The following is a 20,310-nucleotide window of genomic DNA, read 5'->3' on the forward strand; positions in this document are numbered from 1 at the left end:
AAATTGCCTACATCTGCCCATACTAACCACCTTCAGGCAGCTATAGGACTCTTAACAGACAAGGAGTAGCATCCAGGCAGGTTTTAACGTCTAATGGCACGTTCACAGCCACTCGGGATGGAAACTGTAAGAGCTGCAATAGAAATTATGCAATCCACCGCTATGACTCTAACTGAGGTGAACTGGGAGACCTGTACACAAGTACCATTAACCTTCAGTGAACTCCTGTATGATACGGGATATCAAAGGACACCTATGGCTGTGGGGGCTACAGGGTTTAGGCTTATCAGAAGATACAAAATTAAGATGGGCTTTCACACAGAGGGACAACTGTTTAGAAAGGCTGTAGAAGAGGTGTCTGCTGATCTCCAGTCAAACAGGTGGGAAGGGGCACTTGGACTGGTGAACAACTACAGCAACTGGGACTGGAGAGTGGGTGGGTGGGTAGGAGTAGGACTATGTGATACATGGGGAAGCATGAGACATCCACCCCCCAAATGACTTTTACTAGAAGATCCTTTTAATTGAAATGGGGAAAACCAAACTGGAATAGAGAGTCCTTTGGAAGGATGGTCCCAACAACCACAGGAGGTTTCATGCACCCAAACCATGTCAGTCGGGGAATGGCTTACTCTAGGAGCATGAGTGTGTAGGGAGGTGAATACCACCCTCTTGTGCAAGAATGAGACAATCCTGAAAACACATCTCATTAGCCAATGCATTACTCATCAGACTCACAACTCATACTAAAACCAGCAGTTCCAATTTTCCTGGAGCTTTTTTATCCAGGAAGATCTGACTATAGGAATTCATCTACAAACCGGAACAGAAAGGCACCTTACCCCATTATGCAAAACCAAGACAGAATTTAACAGCAGCCATGAAGTCCAGACCAAATATAATGGAAGGGACACTCCTTGCTGCATGAACTAAGGCTTCACAGAGCTGTTATGAACTTCTAGCTACGATGTTCAGAGAGTAGGACTGGTGGGATTTCAAATGTTCCCTTAGAAATAAACTTCTGCACCATCTCTTGGACAGACTAACTGGTGAGTAGGATTAGTCACTGGGAAGCCAGGTGTTGAAGATACAGTAAGTCTAGGATGGATGACCACAGGCTCTGTGATTTGGCTCCTGGAGGGCACAGGAGATCCAACCCAGCCACCAAGAAGACCATGACGTTGGGCAGTTGACTGAGAAACTCATTTGCACACGTGTGTGTGCCTGTGACAGCTGGGGACAAGAACATCCAAGGGCTAGCTAGACTGAGTGTGCAAGGCAGTTACGGGAGCAATCCATAGTGTTTGGGTTTCTGCATGTGTTCATGTGTACAGGGTCGGGGGGACCTGTGCACCAATTAATGCGGGACCCACATTGCGTGTGTGTGTGTGTGTATGAGGTAACTGGAAGTAGATGGGGCCCAGGGCCAGTTACTGGGGTAGACCAAGTGTCTTAGACCAGTTACCGGGCGATCCACCGTGTGCTGGGAAAGGGGAGGATGCATGCATATCTGTGAGTGATGGGGACTGAGTACCACCAACTGGAGAGTCTGTGGGCACTTGTAATTCCAGATGCCAGCAACTGGGGAGATGGAGGATCCAGGACAAGCTCCTGGAAAGACTGCATGGCTAGGCTATTTACTAGAGGGACCCACACTGTATATATGTTGCTGTACGTATTTTTCCACTAACATACCTTCATCCTGATCAGTCAGAGACATGAACAGGATGAGGCTGCTGGTGTTGTCTGTGCCCACGTGAGTGTTGAACGTTTCTCTCTGTGCTGATCTGTGCGGCCAGCTGTGTTTGTATGTACATATGTGTGTTCGTTTGCATTGGAATTACATGCCCAGGCTCACTTCTGGTTCAACCTGGGTATAGCGAGCAGTCACAGACTCACCTCTACCAAGCCAGCAGCTCTGGCAACACCTACCACTTTGGCCCATGGATCTAGCTAGACATTATTTGGCAGGCAGACATGAAATTGCTTTGCCCATGTTTTCAGCATTACTCAAATTCTCTCTGCCTCATTCCCAGCCCACTGGAAACTACAAAATTGTGGTTATTATAGCACCAAGCCTCAGCTAATACAGTTTCTCCAACAGCAAGTCATAAGTAGCAAGGCATTTTCTCCGAGCTTCCAGGCAGCTCTGAGCTACCATACTGAGCTTACAACTGGCCGCAAAATACTATGTGAAATACACCATGCATTAGCAAGCAAAGTGTGCCAACAAATCTGAGAGAAAGCCTCTTTTTTTTTTTTTTTTTTTTTTTTAAATTGCCAGTTGGAGGGCAGTAGTTCATCATACGCTTCAAACAGTGACCTAGCTGAAAGAAGCACTCCCACGTCCGCCCCCGCCACACAGCACTCGTGCTCTCCCGCATCCCACCCATGCACCATGCACTTCCCTCTCCCTTGTGTGGTGAACACAGGCGTGTTGCGTGGATGTGCGGCAAACAGACCCAGAGGAGTGACATGGATTAAAACTAAAATGGCAAAACATCAACAAAACATAATTCCTTTTAGTGCAAATCAGTTTCCCAATTAAGTTCACACTTGTGCCTGCATGACAGGAGGGACAGTAACGGTGTGGGAATGAATGGCTTTCATATGAGAAAGACAGCTTCTTCTCTCAGCAGCAATGTGGGCTTTTTCAGGACTAAAGCATACATGAAACTACAGCCTGAAGCACTTAATTTAAGACTTTCCAATAAGCCAAAGTAGAACCGGCTGAGAAATTTGATGAGTATTGCATCCACATAAATAAAAGAAGCATAAAAGCGTTTGAGTAAAATGCAAAAAAAAAAAAAAAAAAATTAAAACCATAGAAGAATTTGTAAGAGAAGGTGGAAAGTCCACCATAGTGCAGTGAGGGTGAAACAGACTTTTTTGTAAGGGAGCAAGTTCTGGAACAAAGCCCAAAACAGGACTCCCGCATGCAGTCACTGATGGAGGAATTAGGATTTGCAGGAATAAATCGTCCGGCCCAGAAATGTAACTTAGAAGAATCAAACCTTACTCTGCCACCTTGCACACTAGTGAGAACTCAAAACACTGAGAATGGGAAGAGATGAAAAGGAGGTATGCATGTGGAGCTTATGATGGAGTCCCACTAAAATATACTTAATTGCACCTCCCATTGCAATCTCACAAGCCAAACAACCTCTCTCAAATGAGAAGAGGGCACTTCGGTCAGGAACACGAGCAATGCAGCATCCAGCTGCAGCAGGCAAGAGCCTGTCAGCTCTCGAACAGTGTGCACAGTACCCCACGTCCCACCCACAGTGAAATCTTCCAAGAAACAATGGACAATGCCACAGCAGAAAATCCCATAGTTATGAATTTGCATCCAAATAAAATACCTATGTATCCAGAGTGGGACGTGGTGCAGTGAGATCATGGTATTTTTTCAACAGTCTGTTTATAACTTGCAAAATAAATAAAACATGAAAGAGATTTTGATGGCTGCAAACATGCATTTGGCAAAAAGTCATGAAAAACAATCCAAAATTAGATTTTGTATACGTCAATCTAAGAAAAGAGGGGAAAAAAAGGAAAAAAGAAAAAAACCCTCAACTACTCTGTCTCAGCTAAAACATGGATTACCATAGCTACTCATGAGGATGAGACCCTCCAGAAAGCAATTAAATATTTCCATTTCACAAATGCCAATGTAGTCACACAGAACAAGATGTTCTCAGGACTGTTTTTAATTTAAGGATAGGCGTAATGTCCTCGATACCTCCTAGAATTTTTACCTAAGACACTTGAGATAGTACAAAAAAGTATCTTCAAAGGGCTACACAAAATTTCATTTAGCAGTGCAAAACAAAAACCTGAGACACAGGTCAGAAATATCGTAGGCTAGCCTCAAACGAACAGTGACACTGAAGAAGTTGCCAAAGCTTGTCCCATTTGTCAAAAACACAGACTAATTCAAGGAAAAAAGTCTAAATCATGATGCAGGCAAAATTTAATCCCTGAAGCAAATTTGTTCTATTTTGTTAATTAAGTTGGCAAGAAAAATCTTATGCAATAGTCTAAAACTATTATTTTCACTTGTTTATTACGTATCTTTGGTAAAAGACCCAATGGTTAAGTAACTAATTATGCAACTCAGAGTTGTTTTGCTAGACACAATGTAAAGCAAATAAAAGCAGCTTCCAGTGAAGTAGAAAAGCATCAGAACAATGAAGTGATCACAGTAGTGTACAACACTCTATGTTTAGCAACTAAATTTCAGATACTTTTTTTTTTGTCACTTGTTGATATTTAGCTCAAGAAAAGAATACCAGAAGAAGAAAAGCCATGTCCAAGTCCCTGGGATATTTCCCCAAGAAATTTAGAGACCTATGCAGAAAAGTAGATTAAGAAAATACCCCAAATGATATATCCCTCACAGTGGTGTCCATAGTTCAGTATTATTAGGACTGTCACTTCAGATAGGCACAAATAAAGGGGAAAAAGTCAAATAGCAAAAGGGACAGAGGTAAAAAGACTGACCTTGCTTACAACTGAGACCCAATTGTCTTCTGAAGGCTGCAGTGATCACTTTCTGGTGGAGTCAAAATTCAGCCACCCCGACCTTGAACCTCACAACTAACTTCTTCTTCTTAGCAAGTTTAAGTTCTCAGTATTTTCAACCATGTTTTGTTAAACACTGGCTTAATTTTATGTTAAGTTCTGCCTTGACAATTCATGTGTGATACATTTATGGACCAAACTACCTACCGAAAGAGAAATTTTAACTCAGTGTTATGAAGCTCTTCTTGCTCACTTGCCTTTTACACCAGGCAATTGAAAAGAATGGGGTACTGTAGGATCCTGCTTCCCCTGAATGCCCTTACCACAAGACAAAAAGTCTTGCTCCTTTCTTCACTTGCTTTCAGTCATACTCCACAAAAGAACTTGACCTAGATTCAGAGACAAGGTGGAGATCTCCCTCCTATCCTCCTCCCTGAGCAACATGGGACCACCTGCTGGTGGACATGCTCTCCTGGGATGGGCCAAGAGTTCAAAGCCTCATAGCTTCTCAAGACCTGAAATAACATGTTCACCTGGAGGGCTATCATGCAAAATGGGGTTCAACTAATACCACAACCCAGCAGGTGCTTTCCAAGAAAGGACGAGACCCTGTTCAGTTAGGTACCAACACTAGGAAGAGGATGCAGATCCAAAGACTGGATGCCCAGGCGACACAAAAGCTGCAGCTTCAGGGCCTCATTTCACAAGTTCTAAATTAAAACTACTATCTGGTGGTGTTCATTTTTAGTTATAAAGCAAAATCACTTCTGTTTACATGGCTCACGTCTTAAGCAACTCAGAAACTGCGCAGTTCCTTGTGCGTTACCATGGCACTGTAGATTAGCTGAGGTGAGTGTCTATGAGATGAGGCTGGAGAAAGTGCATTTCAGCAAAGACATTTGCCTCCACAAACCATTTCACAAACCTTCAGTGAGATGATTTTCATTTAGATTATACTGTAAACCTTGCCCATTCGCCATGCAGGCCTTTTCTCTGCGAAAGATTACTGAGTGGCTGGAAGTCCCACCACATCCCTTTTCACAAGACTGATCATTGTTCAGGACTTCAGTTTTGAAGTCAAAATTTTATTTGTTACACTTTATCATCATATTGGATTGACCTCCTCTTTCTTACATTTATTTCTATATAAGAGCTTTTTAAGAAACACTTATTTATTCGTTTGGCGTACCATTTATTTCTTCATTCATATAACATATTTTGCTTCTGACAGAGGACTAATCCAAGGGGTTGCTTCCAGTAAAAGAGTATTCTTCTTGAACTAATTTCAATTGGAACACAATCACTTGTGAATGATAAAATACAGTGATATAAGCATGAATGATGAAGGCATTTTTTTCTGTAACATGCCCAAGCAGCAAAACACATCTAACACACTGTAACATTTACTTCTGTTTAGAGAGTTTAGAGATTTTCAAATTATTATCAATTTATTTACAATAAAATGGAGCTGAGGATTAAAAATCAGGTTTCGTACCTAGCTTGGTGAATAGCTTCTACCCATTCGTCGCCATCAACTTCATCCTCACAACGGAGCTCCAGTGGCTTCTGCCCTTCATGGCCAAAAAGAACAGTAAAGTAATGCTGCAAATTAGAACAAGAAAAAAAATGTTCAGAAACTCTTTTAAATAAAATAGATACATTAAAAAAAAAAAAAATCTGACTTTTTAAACACAGCCAGCCAGCCTAGGAAGATGTGGTTTAAGCTACTAGTCATGAAACAGAGATTGAAGCTGAAACTGTATCCTTAACATATTCCCCTGTGTATCAAGGTAATAGCTTTCATGATACTTGCCGTAAGTTATTGTTCTCAAGCTCCCACATACAAGACAACAGAATATAATTCCCTAAGCAGCTTCCACAGTTTAATACAATAGCTTGACTGTAGTGGGGCGTCTGTAGTTCATTTTCCGTTGCATTTTTTCACCTAAAATTTTTCTTAGGTGCCAGCACAGGATACCAAATCTGGAACAGCCACCACTGCCTCACAAGAATGCAGACTGTGCACTGGCTCTATATTATTTCCCTACCTTTCCAAAGAACAAGGAAAGTGCCCCTTATCATTCCTCACATTCCCAAAAACTTTTTTGCCCTTCTTTCAAGAGACATCACCAGTAATTGTCATTGCAATAACTTCTTGTTTTCACAAGAAAATGCTATTCACGCAAGAAGTGTCATATTCCTCGATGGCATTTCTTACATGAAGGACGTAGCCCATGGTATGTTCCATAGAACACAGAATTTCAGGAAAGTTTTTGCAACTTTCAGAATGTAGTAATAATAGTAGCATCTAGTGGGGAGGGGAGAACCCCCAGTCATCTATCTTAAAACTCATTTCATAAGGCTGGTAATTTACAATCATAGCTTGCATACTAACTTACAGCCAGATGGCAAATGGAATTCTTCCAAGTTAGATTAAAAGAGGTGAGAAAATATTGTACCTAAATGCACACCTGTAATTTCTCTATTGTAGAGAGGTGGGGGCCAATCTCTTCTCCCAAGTAACAGGCAGTAGGACAAAAGGAAATGGCCTCAAGTTACACCAGGGGCAGTTTAGATTGAATATTGGGAACAACTTCTTCACAGGAAGGGTTATTAAGCATTGGAACAGGCTGCTCAGGGAAGTGGTGTAGTCTCCATCCCTGGAGGTATTTAAAAGACAGGTAGACGTGGTGCTGAGGGATGTGTCATAGTGGTGGACTTGGCAGTGTTAGGTTTACAGTTGGACTCGATGATCTTAAAGGTCCCTTCCAACCTAGACAGTTCTATGGTTCTATGATTTCCACAGCTGCCTTAAAGGCACCCTTTAGTAAACCAGCTGTTTCCCAGGCAGAGGGACCAGTTACAGACCTGCCTGTACATAAAACCATCTGGTTCTTAGGTCCGATGTGATTCAGGAGCTCTTACAGCTAAACATCTCTGCACCAGATCACTCAGTTCTCTTCATTACCTAGAACTTCTCAACCCCTTCTTCCACCTTCATCCCAGTTAACAGGGAACCAAGTATAACCACGTGTGGCAGCAATGACTTTCCAGGGTCTAACAGCAAATTCCAAACTCGCTCCAGTCAGCAAGCGAGGTATATAATTTGCGTTCTCCCACACCATTAGCCATTGTGTACAGCAGTGAGAAACCTGAAGTGATGTCAACAAACATTCTGCTTTCCCTGTCAAACCCACAGCTCAGCTGCAAGAGCCTCTCTGAGCCAAACACCGTGCTGGAGATCAAGCAAAGAGAAAACACCTCAGAAATAAAAGCCATTTCCAAGGCAGGAGGAACACAAGCATAAACAGAAACAGAAGGAATGAAATTTTACCTATGGAGAATTGGCTGCAGATATTGTCAACTCTGATAATGAATTTTGTCCATATAAAAAGGAGGTGATTTCAGACATTTATGGGCACCTTCTGAAGCCTCTGGCAGCCTGCTGTGCACGTACAATACACAAGTGGGCTGTGCAGCACGCAGAGAGCAGGTTCAATGCACCCCAGATACACTGAATTCACTACACTGGCTCCAGCACTGCCTCTGCACCTGTATCTGCATCGAGGTTTGTGCCCAGGGACCTCACATTTACAAAACCCAGCTGCCTCTGTGTGTCTGAGTACGCTCATGTCTGGTAACACGAGTACATATGATGGCATTCCATAAAGAGAAAACTATTCGTTCGTGCTTTATATTAATTTACTAAACATTGCTGCGTGTCTACAAAACACTTTTCATACAGAAGACCACAAGCACTGCAGGATTAGCAACAGACCAACAAAGCAGAAACAAGGCAAAGTAAGAAGCAGCATTCACATTTAACAGGCTATATAAAGAAAGTCCAGGCTCAGATCCGTTAAGTTTCAGAAACAAAACAACTCCAGAACACAGATGAGGATCAATAAATCATTAAAAGGACAATCCTGTAAAACTGTGTTTTTTCATCAGTGCGTATCACTTAAATCTGAATGCCACAAATAGAAAGAAAAATTTAATCAGGCTGACACTGGCTGGAAGGCAGGTGCCCACCGAAGCCGCTTTATCACTCACTGCCCCTACTCAGCTGGACAGAGGGGAGAAAACACAATGAAAGTCTCGCGGGTCGAGATAAGGACAGGGAGATCACTCACCCATTACCGTCACGGTCAAAACAGCCTCAACTTGGGGAAATTAATTTAATTTATAGCCAATCAAATCAGCGTGGGGTAATGAGAAATAAAACCTAAATCTTAAAAGACCTTCCCCCCAACCCTCTCTTCTTCCCACGTTCAACATCACTCCCCATTTCTCTCCCTCTTTACCCCGAGTGGTGCGGGGGAATGGGGAATGGGGGTTGTGGTCACTTCATCACACATTGTCTCTGCCACTTCCTCCTCCTCAGGGGGAGGACTCCTCACACTCCTCCCCTGCTCCAGCAGGGGGGTCCCTCCCACAGGAGACAGTCCTCCACTAACTTCTCCAATGTTGGTCGTCCTTCCCATGGGCTGCAGTTCTCCAGGAACTGCTGCAGTGTGGGTCTTTTCCATGGAGCACAGTTCTTCAGGAACAGACTGCTCCGGCGTGGGTCCCCCACGGGGTCACAAGTCCTGACAGCAAACCTGCTCCAGTGTGGGCTCCTTCCTCTACAGGGCCACAGGTCCTGCCAGGAGCCTGCTCCAGGATGGGCTCTCCGTGGGGTCACAGCCTCCTTTGGGCATCCCCCTGCTCCAGGGTGGGGTCCTCCACAGGCTCAGGTGGACACCTGCTCCACTATGGATGTCCACGGGCTGCAGGGGGACAACCTGTTTCACCATGGTCTTCACCAGGGGCTGCAGGGGAATCTCCGCTCTGATGCCTGGAGCACCTCCTCCCCTCCTTCTTCACTGACCTTGGTGGCTGCAGAGCAGCTCCTCTCACATATTCTCACTCCTCTCTACCAGCTGCTGTTCCCAGCAGATTTTTTCCCCCTTCTTAATTGTGTTATCCCAGAAGTGCTACCACCATCGCTGATGGGCTCAGCCTTGGCCAGTGGTGGGTCCATCTTGGAGCCAGCTGCTATCAGCTCCATCGGACACAGGGGAAGCCACCCCTGTAGCCACCCACTAATGGAACCTTGCCACACAAACCCAAAACACAGATCCATAGGATTCTCCATAGCAGTGATAAAAACTTTCATAACAACACAGTGCAGTTGAAAACAACTTACAGGACAGTAAAAAGTGCAGCAAGATCACACACAATCTTGCTCTGTTTATAGACTGGAAGAGTCTATTTTAAAAAGTATATTTAAAGATAAATCACACTGTTCAGAGCTTCATTTATGTAACAAGTTATTTGTGTTTCATAAAGCTGCTACATATAAAATTAGAATAAAGACGCAAGTGTAGACAAGCACTGGATTTAATCCCATTGTGTATGGATTCAAGTTAAAGGGAGAGACAATATTAGAGTCCTCCCTACTTTTAAAGTGAGATATCGGACCTCTCCTGAGCAAGACTTGCAGTGATCTCACGTCGCAGAATTTAGACTTCAGAGGTGTGCTGTTACTATGGTGATAGGCATGATCCAAACGCTTAGTTAGACCAAGAAAACACAGAAATTCTAACTTAGAGGGCTACTACAGTAGGACTGGACCCAGTGGAAACAAAAGCTAAATTATAAAAGGCATTTGTTTTCAGAAGCTACTTTAAAAATCATCTACATCCTCCACCCCCCTGAAACATGCATATTACACTTAAGCAGCAGTATCCACATCACATCATTTACCCAGAAGCAGTCAACTCTAGAGTAAGCAAAGGGCAAGCAAAACATCGTAACATGCTTCTAAAAAGAATCTCTAAGTCATCCTTGAATTCTTTTTTTAAAATAAATATTGCTCATTTACAAAGCTAAATTACTACAAGAAAATAAGATGGTATCTGTGATGCTTTATTAGGTTTTCAAGTTGGTAACTTAATGTAAGTGGATCTATATACATATATATATATTTATATAGACATATATAATTTTAGCACTGCCATTCAGTCTGCTAAACAGCTCAGCTTCCACATCAGAGCAGTGCAGTATAGGTAACAAACACCTTTCTGAATACACCTTATTAGTTTCTTGAAGTGATAACAGTAAATATTCAAGAACTATAGAACACATTTACATCAACTACCCTCATCATCGTTCATCATGTCTGTTGGACTAGCAGGCAGGCACTCATCTTTCAAGCTAAGCCCGTGGTTCAGTTGGACAATTTTTGTACTATTGTTTACTCTGAAAATCAACAGATAAAATGACCATTCTGTACTTTGATTTAAAACAAATTCAGTAATTTCATTTTAAGGTGTCTTTTCAATATCCAGGTATGCGTAAGCAAAATGGTAAGTCTTCATTTTAATAAAAACCTCTCTGGCAGAATTTTCCAAATTAAAAGCTTGAAAAAAAAAGGAGGGAAAGTTTCATACATGTTGCTCAGGTATGAAGGCACTATCTTGACTGACAGCCAAGGAAAGAATGATGTGATCAAGATGCATCAATAATCTTGTTGTGTATCACTTCTCTGACTTGCATCTAGTGCTAAACAGAGCTTTTTCCTATGGTGAAAAGGAAAGACCAAGGAATGAGCTGACAGGCGCTTCCGCTTCAGAGGTAAGACTGGAAAAAGATTAAGACCCTGAGCGAAAGAAGTCCTGTACCAGTGTACACTGATTATTATGCTGTGGTCCCTGATGACAGCAGTTCACGCCATAACTTTGTCCTCATAAAACTGCCCAGATAACGGCTGTATTCAAAGTAAGACAGCAAAAGCTCTGAAGCTGCCATCCATTCCAAGGAGAAAAACAAAACAAAAGAAAACAAAACAAAACAAAACAAAACCCAAAGCAAACAAACCAAACAAAAAAAAAAAAACCAAAAAAAAAAAAAACCAACACAAATTATATACGCCCTGTAACAGAAACACTACTTTTAAGGCATATTGAGGTAGAGCTTCCACCGACACAGAGAACCCTAATACTACATCTCCTGGCAGCAGAATGCTGCTCTCCTTGTGACTGACTCTTGAGCATTTGCTGTTTATGAAGTCACTGTCACACCGACACAGGCGCTGTATTCTCCAACGCAGGGGGATGGTCCCACAGCCCATTCTCTTCCCTCTGCATCACACAGAAACTGCAAAGGACATCTCCTACCCTATCTCTTATCTCCTATCCCCTGATAACTTACCGTTACATCTGTTTTGTCAGTTACTCCTTTTCACCCCCCAGTAGCTGCCGTAACCTGACGTGTCTTTTCTATTTCTATATTAGCGGTGATGGTTGCAACGGTTCAGTTTCTGAAACACTGAAGAACCATGGAAAACAAGCACTCATCTTCCCACAGTGGTGCTGCTACCTGTCACAGGCCAAAAAGCCGCTACCCTAGACAATAATGCTGCTTGACAATTCCTACTGGAAGTTCATGCCTTCAGCTCCATGTAAATTTGGTCAGCTTTGAATGTCCGGATGGAAAAGCTCATACTGGAGAAATGATGCATGGGTGAACAGTGGTTTTGTTATCTTATCCTTCCAGCAGCACAGCATATGAACATCTAAATTACATTTCAAAGGACTCCAAGGTGACTACCAAATTTTGTTGTATTGTGGGCATGTAAGTGATTATAGTGTGGTAATAGCTACTTGCCTATGAACTGATTTTCCCTAAACTTTTCTTACTAAACATAAAACAAATTTAATTCTCTTCATAATGTGCTACAAAAATACCATTTTTAAAGCTTAAATGTGGCATGACCTCATTAGATGCTACTTCCTGATCTTTCAATGACTTATTCTACAGTCTTGGTTTCATTCAAGCCAGGACTTCAAGAGTAATTTAAAAAGAAAATTCCAGCCATCAATATTGATAAGAATGGAGACTATAAATACAAAACAACTGTGAAAAGTTAGTCTGTGTACCAAGATTGCCACCAAAAATCAAGAGCCTTAACAAAAGCCTGTCTTCAATGTGAGCCATGAGGAAGCTTAATCATTAGCTGTATCTTTAAGGCTTATATTCACTACCTGATGTTCAAAAAGGCATGTTAAAAAACCTTTGAGGCTAAAAAAGGTGGGAGAGGTATTAATTAAAATTTGAGATGACAAACTAAAAATGTTTCTCATTCTTAACTTCTAAACACTTTTTCATTTCAAAATCTGGAAACCTGCATGCTATCTCAAGCACTAGTAAATTATTGGGCAGAAGAGGACAACCACTGTAGCAACTGAAGACTGCTCAATAATCCTTGAAGGCAAAGCAGCAAACTTCAGCCTAAATCAAAGCAGCTTGTGCTATTCAAGGACATATTAACTCATGAAGATTTCAGATGTGGTTTTGCCCAGCTTCTTGCATACAAAACATTATGTGCATTCTGTATTTCTCACATCCTGAGGAAAGGGAAGGAAAAGAAGGGAGTATGTTTCGAAGAAGGGAGCATCCCTAAAAGGGAACAAGTGCAAAGGGATGAGTGTATGGAGGCGAGGGAGATGTTTGGGGGAGACAACAACCCCTTCCCATCACTGGATCAGCAGCAAGTTAGTGGGAAGGAGAAATTGTTCACGAAATTGTTCATGAAAGGTACGAAATTGTGCCTTTAGTCAAGGGAAGGTAAATGCCAGGGTTGGGTTTCATCATATCTTGAGACTCGCCGTGCCACTAGCACTGGCAGGAAATTCGTAGCCCATTGTTGTTAAATTAGCATGAGAATGGAGTAATGGCAGGAGGGTGAAAACTAGAACAATTCTTTTAAAGTTTCCAAGGAGATCTACTGAAGCCAATACATGTCATGTTTGTATCACACCAATTAGTAGAAGCTATAATGAGAACAGGATTAGTGGACATCAGAATTAATGTGATGTACTTAGGAAGAGTCAGTATGGCTTTTGTAAAAGGATGTCATCTCCTCTAAGCCCAGTGGAGTTCTCTGAAGGGGTCAACAAGCATTTGGATTACGATGATACAGTTTTCAAAATGCTTTTGACAGATTTTAAGGGAAATGCTTAAGCATCTATGACTTACAAGAAAAACATCCATCAACAGATAAAAAGAAAAAAAACTTATCAAAAGCTAGGAAACGGATCTGGAATATTGGACCGTCTGCCAGTTCCTACAATGGGACAAGGTCATCAAAGGATTTCCTCAGGGAATTGTGTTGAGGACTGGGACAGGCATTACAAAGGATGACAAAGTTTGTTAATTATTCAAGATGGTAATGATGAGAACCTATTACGAAGAACTGCAGACTCAACACGCCTGAGTTACTGGACAGTAAAATGGCAGATGAAATTCATTGTACGTAAATGTAAAGTGACATACGTGAGGAAAAACACTCCAAGCTTCTCATGCGAAAAGACGAGCTCTGTGCTTGGAACTACCACTCAGGAGTAAGATCCTGGAATAAGTTCCATGAAAACACCAGCCCAGTGCCCATCAGTTGCCAAAAAACCAAACCAGAGTTCTAGGGATGACTGGGAAAGAAACAGAACAAAGTAAACAAGGCTGTTACGCTACAAAACATCTTCAATACCGTGAGCAGTTTTGGACCTCCCATCACAGAAAGGGCAACATAAAACGGGAAAGGTTCAGAAAAAGATAAAAGTGGTATGGAAAGGCTTGCATATGTCCAAATCAAATATCCATATAAGTAAAAACTTCAGCTGAGGCTCTTCAGCACGAAGAAAGGAACAACTTTGGGGGTACAGCATGGGTCTACAAAGTCAGAAGATAGATGGAATGGATGGACAGGGATCCACTGCTCTATTTCTCTTCCAATTAAAAAAAATCTATTAAATGAATGTCATAGAAACCACCTTCAAAACAAACAGAAGAAAGTGGTTCTTCGTGCAACTGGTAGTAAATCGGTGACGCTCCTTGACAAAGGAAGTGGTAAATGCAGTAAGTGTCAATGTGCTGCAGAGAGACTACAGAGTTCACTGTACAGAAACCGCGTGTTACTGAATACACAGAATTCACATATTTAGCATTCAAACGGTCCTGAAGCTGAAAACAACTGGAAGATTAAAGTCATCTCGGAGGAAAGGGAATGGAAAAGTAAAGTATGTATCTAAGATGATGCCTTCCCGGCATGTCTTCACGGCCACAATGTGAGACAGGATATTAGACTAGTTGGGTCTTTGGTCCACTCAAATAAAGCCTTTCTCATAGTCTTATGGGAGCTAATTAAAACTTCACTTGATTATAAACAAGATACACTGGCATTTTCATGAAGTGCTGGCTCTTACTAATTGTCTTGTTTTTTCTTGTATATTTTAGTATGGATTTTGATTCTTTAAAAAAATAAAGAGGTAATTTGTAAAACTGATAGACAGCCACTGCAGTATTTCAGCTTCTGTGTTTCTTTGTGGTGACACTGAGGGATTAAGGGATTTTTTATCATCCAAATGTTGCTTCATCACCCCTGGTAGATAGAAAACTGGTATTGAACAGGACTACAGAGAAAAAAACTTCTAGAGGTATATGAGAATAGGGCTTTTATTTGTCAAGCCACTGGCTCAAAAGTACGTGAGAAGGTATTGTTTTGGATCTCCGTCTCCCACACTGAGGAGATCCAGAGATGGGCTGCGTTAGTTGTTCTGGGTTTGGTTTAACACTGGCCAATAACACTGTATTGCATAGATGAGACGGCTTGATGTCTTCTCTTTTTAACCAATATTGGATTAATCAAGTTACAACCTGCTGCATAAAATCTCTGGCATCTCACAGTGAATCACCTTCCTGAGCCATTCTGCAAATATTGTCCGGGCCAAGAGCAACAGCATTCTGAGGTCATTATATTTAAATATGCAATCAGCACTTTTGGAATCAGGGATTTTATGCATAAATGTACCCTGTTTTATAAACTCTTATTATATCCATAAAAACATACCATACCCAACTTGCATGTAAAACAAAAACCAAGGAATACACAAAGGTCACTGCAGACCTTAATTCTCCTGCAACTCTGTTAACTTGCATCAAAATAATGCCAAATTACAATGGTTATAGCATTTGTTTTCATGGATGAGAGAATCAGGCTAATACAGCCCCATCTGCTGTATTTTCAATGCAGACGATTTGTACTTCAGCGGTAGTTCATCAACAGGGAAAAATTCTGCCACACAGAAGGAAATTTCACAAAGTAAAGCCTACAGGAGCTGATACAACATGGTAAGCGCAGCTAAATTATTCACTAATAATAAACTGAACAGGGGTACCATCTTCTCAAAATGCATTTGACACTGTCCAGTGGGAATTTCCTGCCAGAAACTGCAAGCTGCTTGCCTAGAAGGTTGTGCATTACCCAGCCAAAGGACATTTTCTTTCTTATTATTACTGCTGCTGTCTCCAGTGCCTTGCATTGAACAGAAATAAGCTCTATAACGAAGGTACGGGACTGGAATTCAGGACAGTCAGGTTAAGTGCCTCATTTTGTTGGGAACCCTGTATATGAGACAGGTCTCCTAGAGGCTTTTTGGCAACCAACCTGGGACTTGCACAGTATCACCACACTTGAGTCTGGCCGAGCAATCCTCAAAACCCCTCATTTAACTTTTTAGGGACGTGAAAGGCTGCATCCCAATGCCAGTATATTCACTAGTAAACATTCACAGCATTTCCAGAACTGCTGCCTCCCTGTATATCCTTAGCCTCTCCTCCTACGTGTAAGGTCTTCTGGGACTGAAACTGGTAACACCTCCACATCTAACTTCCTTAGGCAACTGATGCAGTAGCTGTGTCCTGAAGATACTTTCTATAGACCAAATTTCTATAAAGTTCCCAATACCTAATGGTGTAGGTATCCTTCTGCTCACCACTGTATGCCTTCAATCCCATTTCTAGGATTCTCACCTTCCCAAGCACTGGAAAAAAGGACACGGCACTCAGGTCTGCAAGATCCCACTTATCAATAAATCCTGTAAATTTTAGCTACCACTTGTTGCCTCAGATCCCTTCCAGTCTTCAGTTTCTTTATAATACTTTCCTTATGCTGGCAAAGGAAAAATCACATCCTTTGAAAGACTTTTAGTTTTAATCATAGTTTGAGACATTTTCAGGACACACACATTCAACCTGTATGTGGAGAGTTCAACAAATGGTTGGTCAGGTACGTGTTTGGACCATGATCTCCTGTAGTGAAATGCTTGCAGCGCAAATGATGGAGAAGGAGCACGGAAATCCTGTTATTCTTACTGACGACCTATTCCAGCATGGAGGCTGGGGGCACAGCTTCTCACTTCTTGTCTCTACCTCCATTTCTCGTGCGTGTCATTAGCTGCCTTTCCGCTGGGGCCAACAAGGAGGGACGGAACAGTCAAGTTAGTCCAAGTTCTGGTCCCTCCTCAAGCATGGCACAGCTCAAGGGAATTGAGATTACAGCCCTACCACGTAACTAAGCAGAATACAGCTGCATTAGTAGAAAGCTGTGCTGTTCAAAGTGACAAAGAAAAGACAGATGGGGGAAACAGATAGAAAGAGACAACAGGGAATACTATAATCGCCGGCAGTTTTACATATTTTTCAGAAATTAGGCTTTTTGTGTTTTGTTCTTTTTTTACCCTGCGTCATTCCTTCACGATTCTTAGCAACCCTAACCTTTCTCCATGTACTGACAGCCTTTCCTTCCTTGTCCAAACAGCAGCCGGAACACCTGCTATCCAACTTTCTTGTCTGAAATGCGATAAAACTGCAGAGATCCTCCACACAAACTCAGCCATAAACTATCTTAGCATTTGTTTTGCCCTGCAAAAGACATCCCTGTATTTTAATTAAAAGATCAGACTTTAAAGGCCAGGTGGAACATTTATAACTTTCTAGTCTGATGACTTAAATAATATAGGCCTGAAAAATCTCACTAGACAGCTCCTGAAACAAACATACAGGGTCAAGGTGAGACACAGAACCTCCTTAATCAATCCTAACATAAAAAGTAATGAAAAACCCACCTGAGCCCATATTCAATTGGTCTAAGTAGTAAATCTCCCTCACTACTGAAAAAATGTAGTATCATTTTAAATAATGAGTAAAGAGGTAAATAACAAAATTACACAATGGGCCTCAGTTTTGAAGACTGCGTCCACACAGTGCGTATTGCAAGAGCGGAGACTGGGTTTCTCAGTAAACACCATCACATGTGCAAAAAAAAAGGGAAAGAAAGAAAGAAAAATGGTATACTTACCCCAAATCATGCACATAAACAATTTTTATAGAGTAAGTAATTTTGAAGTATTAATTTCTAGGAAGCAGATTAATTGGCTAGCTTCCTTATTGTATTCTGAAGGTATACAAATATAGGATTTGTCATTTTTAAAGCTCTTTACAGACAGTAACTAATCTTCTAACTCCTCTACAAGGTAAGAATTATGGTGCCCATTTTAGACACAAGGATATGTGCAAAGATGCCCAAATATAGATCTGCTGTAAATGAGTTCAACTCAAGATTGCTATAAACAGAGCTTCTCTCCCTGAAGTGAGCCAATATACGATAGGGAAGCAAGAATAAGAAGTCAGCACATCCTAGACCTTGTTACATATCTGTTATATATACTTGTTTCTATCTATAAACAGTTTCAGAAAAAAATAAACACTCAACATTTCAAGCAACTGCAGTATTCCGTGAGATAAGGGACAGGACTGGTACAGTCCACCTGCCAGCACCAGAGATTGTCAGGGTTTTGATGGAAAAAAAAAAGGCCACATACAACGTTTTCAAAAGTGCCTACCAAGCCTGAATGATTTTATGACATGGAAAAATGTCTTTTTGGTGCCACCATGCTCACTGACAGTCCTACTCTGTGGTTAACTAACCCTTGGGGTGGCAGCCTGGATACAACCTTGTAAAAAACTTGAGAACAAAAGTGACAGAATCTAGTTTTAAGCAAGAGAAGGTTATTCCAACAGCAGAAGCATGTTCTCCTGCCTAGACCTCCACCTTCTATTTACTCATACTCCACCAAAAGGAGCGCTGGTTGGTCCACTCACCTGGACCAAGCTCAGGAGGCCAAGGAACAGCATTCAAGCAAGTCCATGAACTCCACAGAGCTGAAAACAATACTCCTCCAACCATAACTCAAATAGAAACAAGTTCTTCATTAAACTTACATTTCCCAACCTCGTCCCTAAAGACTGTAAGTAGAAAAGCAGCACTTATCCACTTGGAGGGAACTATAACTAACCCTATTAGCGCACCTGAACATTCAAGACCACCCAGCAGTGGTTTGGACTGCTCTGTCTCAAAATCACATGAGTATATGGGGTACACTCAGATACACAGAGCAAGAAAATGTCTACCTTGTCTCAGGTCATCAAAGATCCAAGGTTGAGTCCTGTCATATCTCACCCTCTAAGAAACGTTTGGATCAAATTTCAGTGACAAATTTCCATGCACATTCTAGTAACTGCTGTCCTGGAAAAATCCAATGTACCTCACCTTGCCCAAGCAACAGTTAAGATGATTCAGTCCATAAGACAATCTTTTCCTAATCCTCAGTAATATTATTTCAACTTCCAACTATCCATCGTCAACCCTTGGTTTTTTACAAGGATTTGCTGAAATTTCCTTTTAGCTGTTTAGACATACTGTACCAGTAAACCAAAAATAATACAATCAACTAATCCACCTTGCATATATAAATGAAAATCTCACACTGACAAGAGTGTCACATCCACTAACATTTTATATGAAGGGTGAGAACTGAATTGTACTATAGAAGTGGTGAGTCGAAAACTGTTTTTTAAAATTTGGCTGGAGATTGCTGAAATGTGTTCATGCCTTGTGTAAAATAAAACTATTTTCAGGCTATAAACCCAATTGCATTACAGATGTAATCCATATTTTATAATATTTACTGTCAAATACCCACTTAAGCATGCATTCAGTTTTCAACAATTTACCTAACTGCAAATATAGTACATGTTTTCTTTTCAGGTTTTTACTAATACTCTTAAATCATGTTAGCTGTGCCACATTCAATAGATTTTCTGTTAGTAAGAAAGATTTTGTAGTTTATGCAATGTGAAGTACTTTAAACGCTCAGATATTATACCTGATTTTTCACCCAAAAGAGTGTCATCCATTTAGCAAAGGACATGTTGAAGTTTCCTTTTTAAGTCATTTCAGAGAATTTTTAAGTCATTTTAGAGAATGCCTGGAGTTTGGTTCCCCTGAAAATTGGTTGCGAATGCTCTGTTTTTAATCACACTTGTCATTCCACCACTATTAATCAAACAACAAAGCTTGTAAAAAGGGAGCAATAGGAAGTTACTTAGGGTAGTAATCATTATCTATTTCTTACTCTTTAAATGGTACTGGCGGGGGGAGGAACCGCATTTCTGGTCACATACGTCCACAGATTTTGTTGAACCAATGTTAACATCCATTGGCAGGACCTCCTAACCATTCAAACACCAGGAACAACTTAACCGAACCTCTGAGTGTGAGAAAGTGTTTCCTCTCCTCCCCTCCAAAGTCAAGTGTTTCAAAGACACCACCATAAAGGACTGCCTTAACGAGGGAAATAAGGAATCATTTTCCAAACTGATCCCTCTTTGGAGCTACAGGTTTCCTCCAATAAGGAAGCTCACACCAAAACCTCACTAGGTTCATTAATGCAGGGGTCATATACCCGCAGCTTGATTTGAGTTTGCATGCAGAAGAAAGGCTCACCAAAATCTAGAGTTGTCATGTCCTTAACTGCATAAAAGCATTGCAAGGTACATGCATCCTGGCTAAACACCCTCAAGAGACACAAGCATTATCTGTCCCACTGCCCCTCTTTGGCTACAGAC

General features: G+C 41.4%; 1 protein-coding gene across 1 annotated transcript in view; it reads right to left on the bottom strand.

The window, feature by feature from the left end:
- The window catches only part of RASGRF2 (Ras protein specific guanine nucleotide releasing factor 2), a gene marked incomplete at both ends in the record, with an annotated part of 128,115 nt that overhangs the window by 76,509 nt on the left and 31,296 nt on the right, over positions 1–20,310 (bottom strand). Inside the window, one exon of the mRNA XM_082497146.1 lies at positions 6,020–6,126. Within this exon, the coding sequence (XP_082353272.1) occupies positions 6,020–6,126 (107 nt within the window). The remainder of the gene's footprint in view (positions 1–6,019; positions 6,127–20,310) is intronic.

The sequence above is a fragment of the Vanellus vanellus genome (genome assembly GCF_965231255.1).
Source record: "Vanellus vanellus genome assembly, chromosome: Z".
Classification (NCBI taxonomy): Eukaryota; Metazoa; Chordata; class Aves; order Charadriiformes; family Charadriidae; genus Vanellus; species Vanellus vanellus.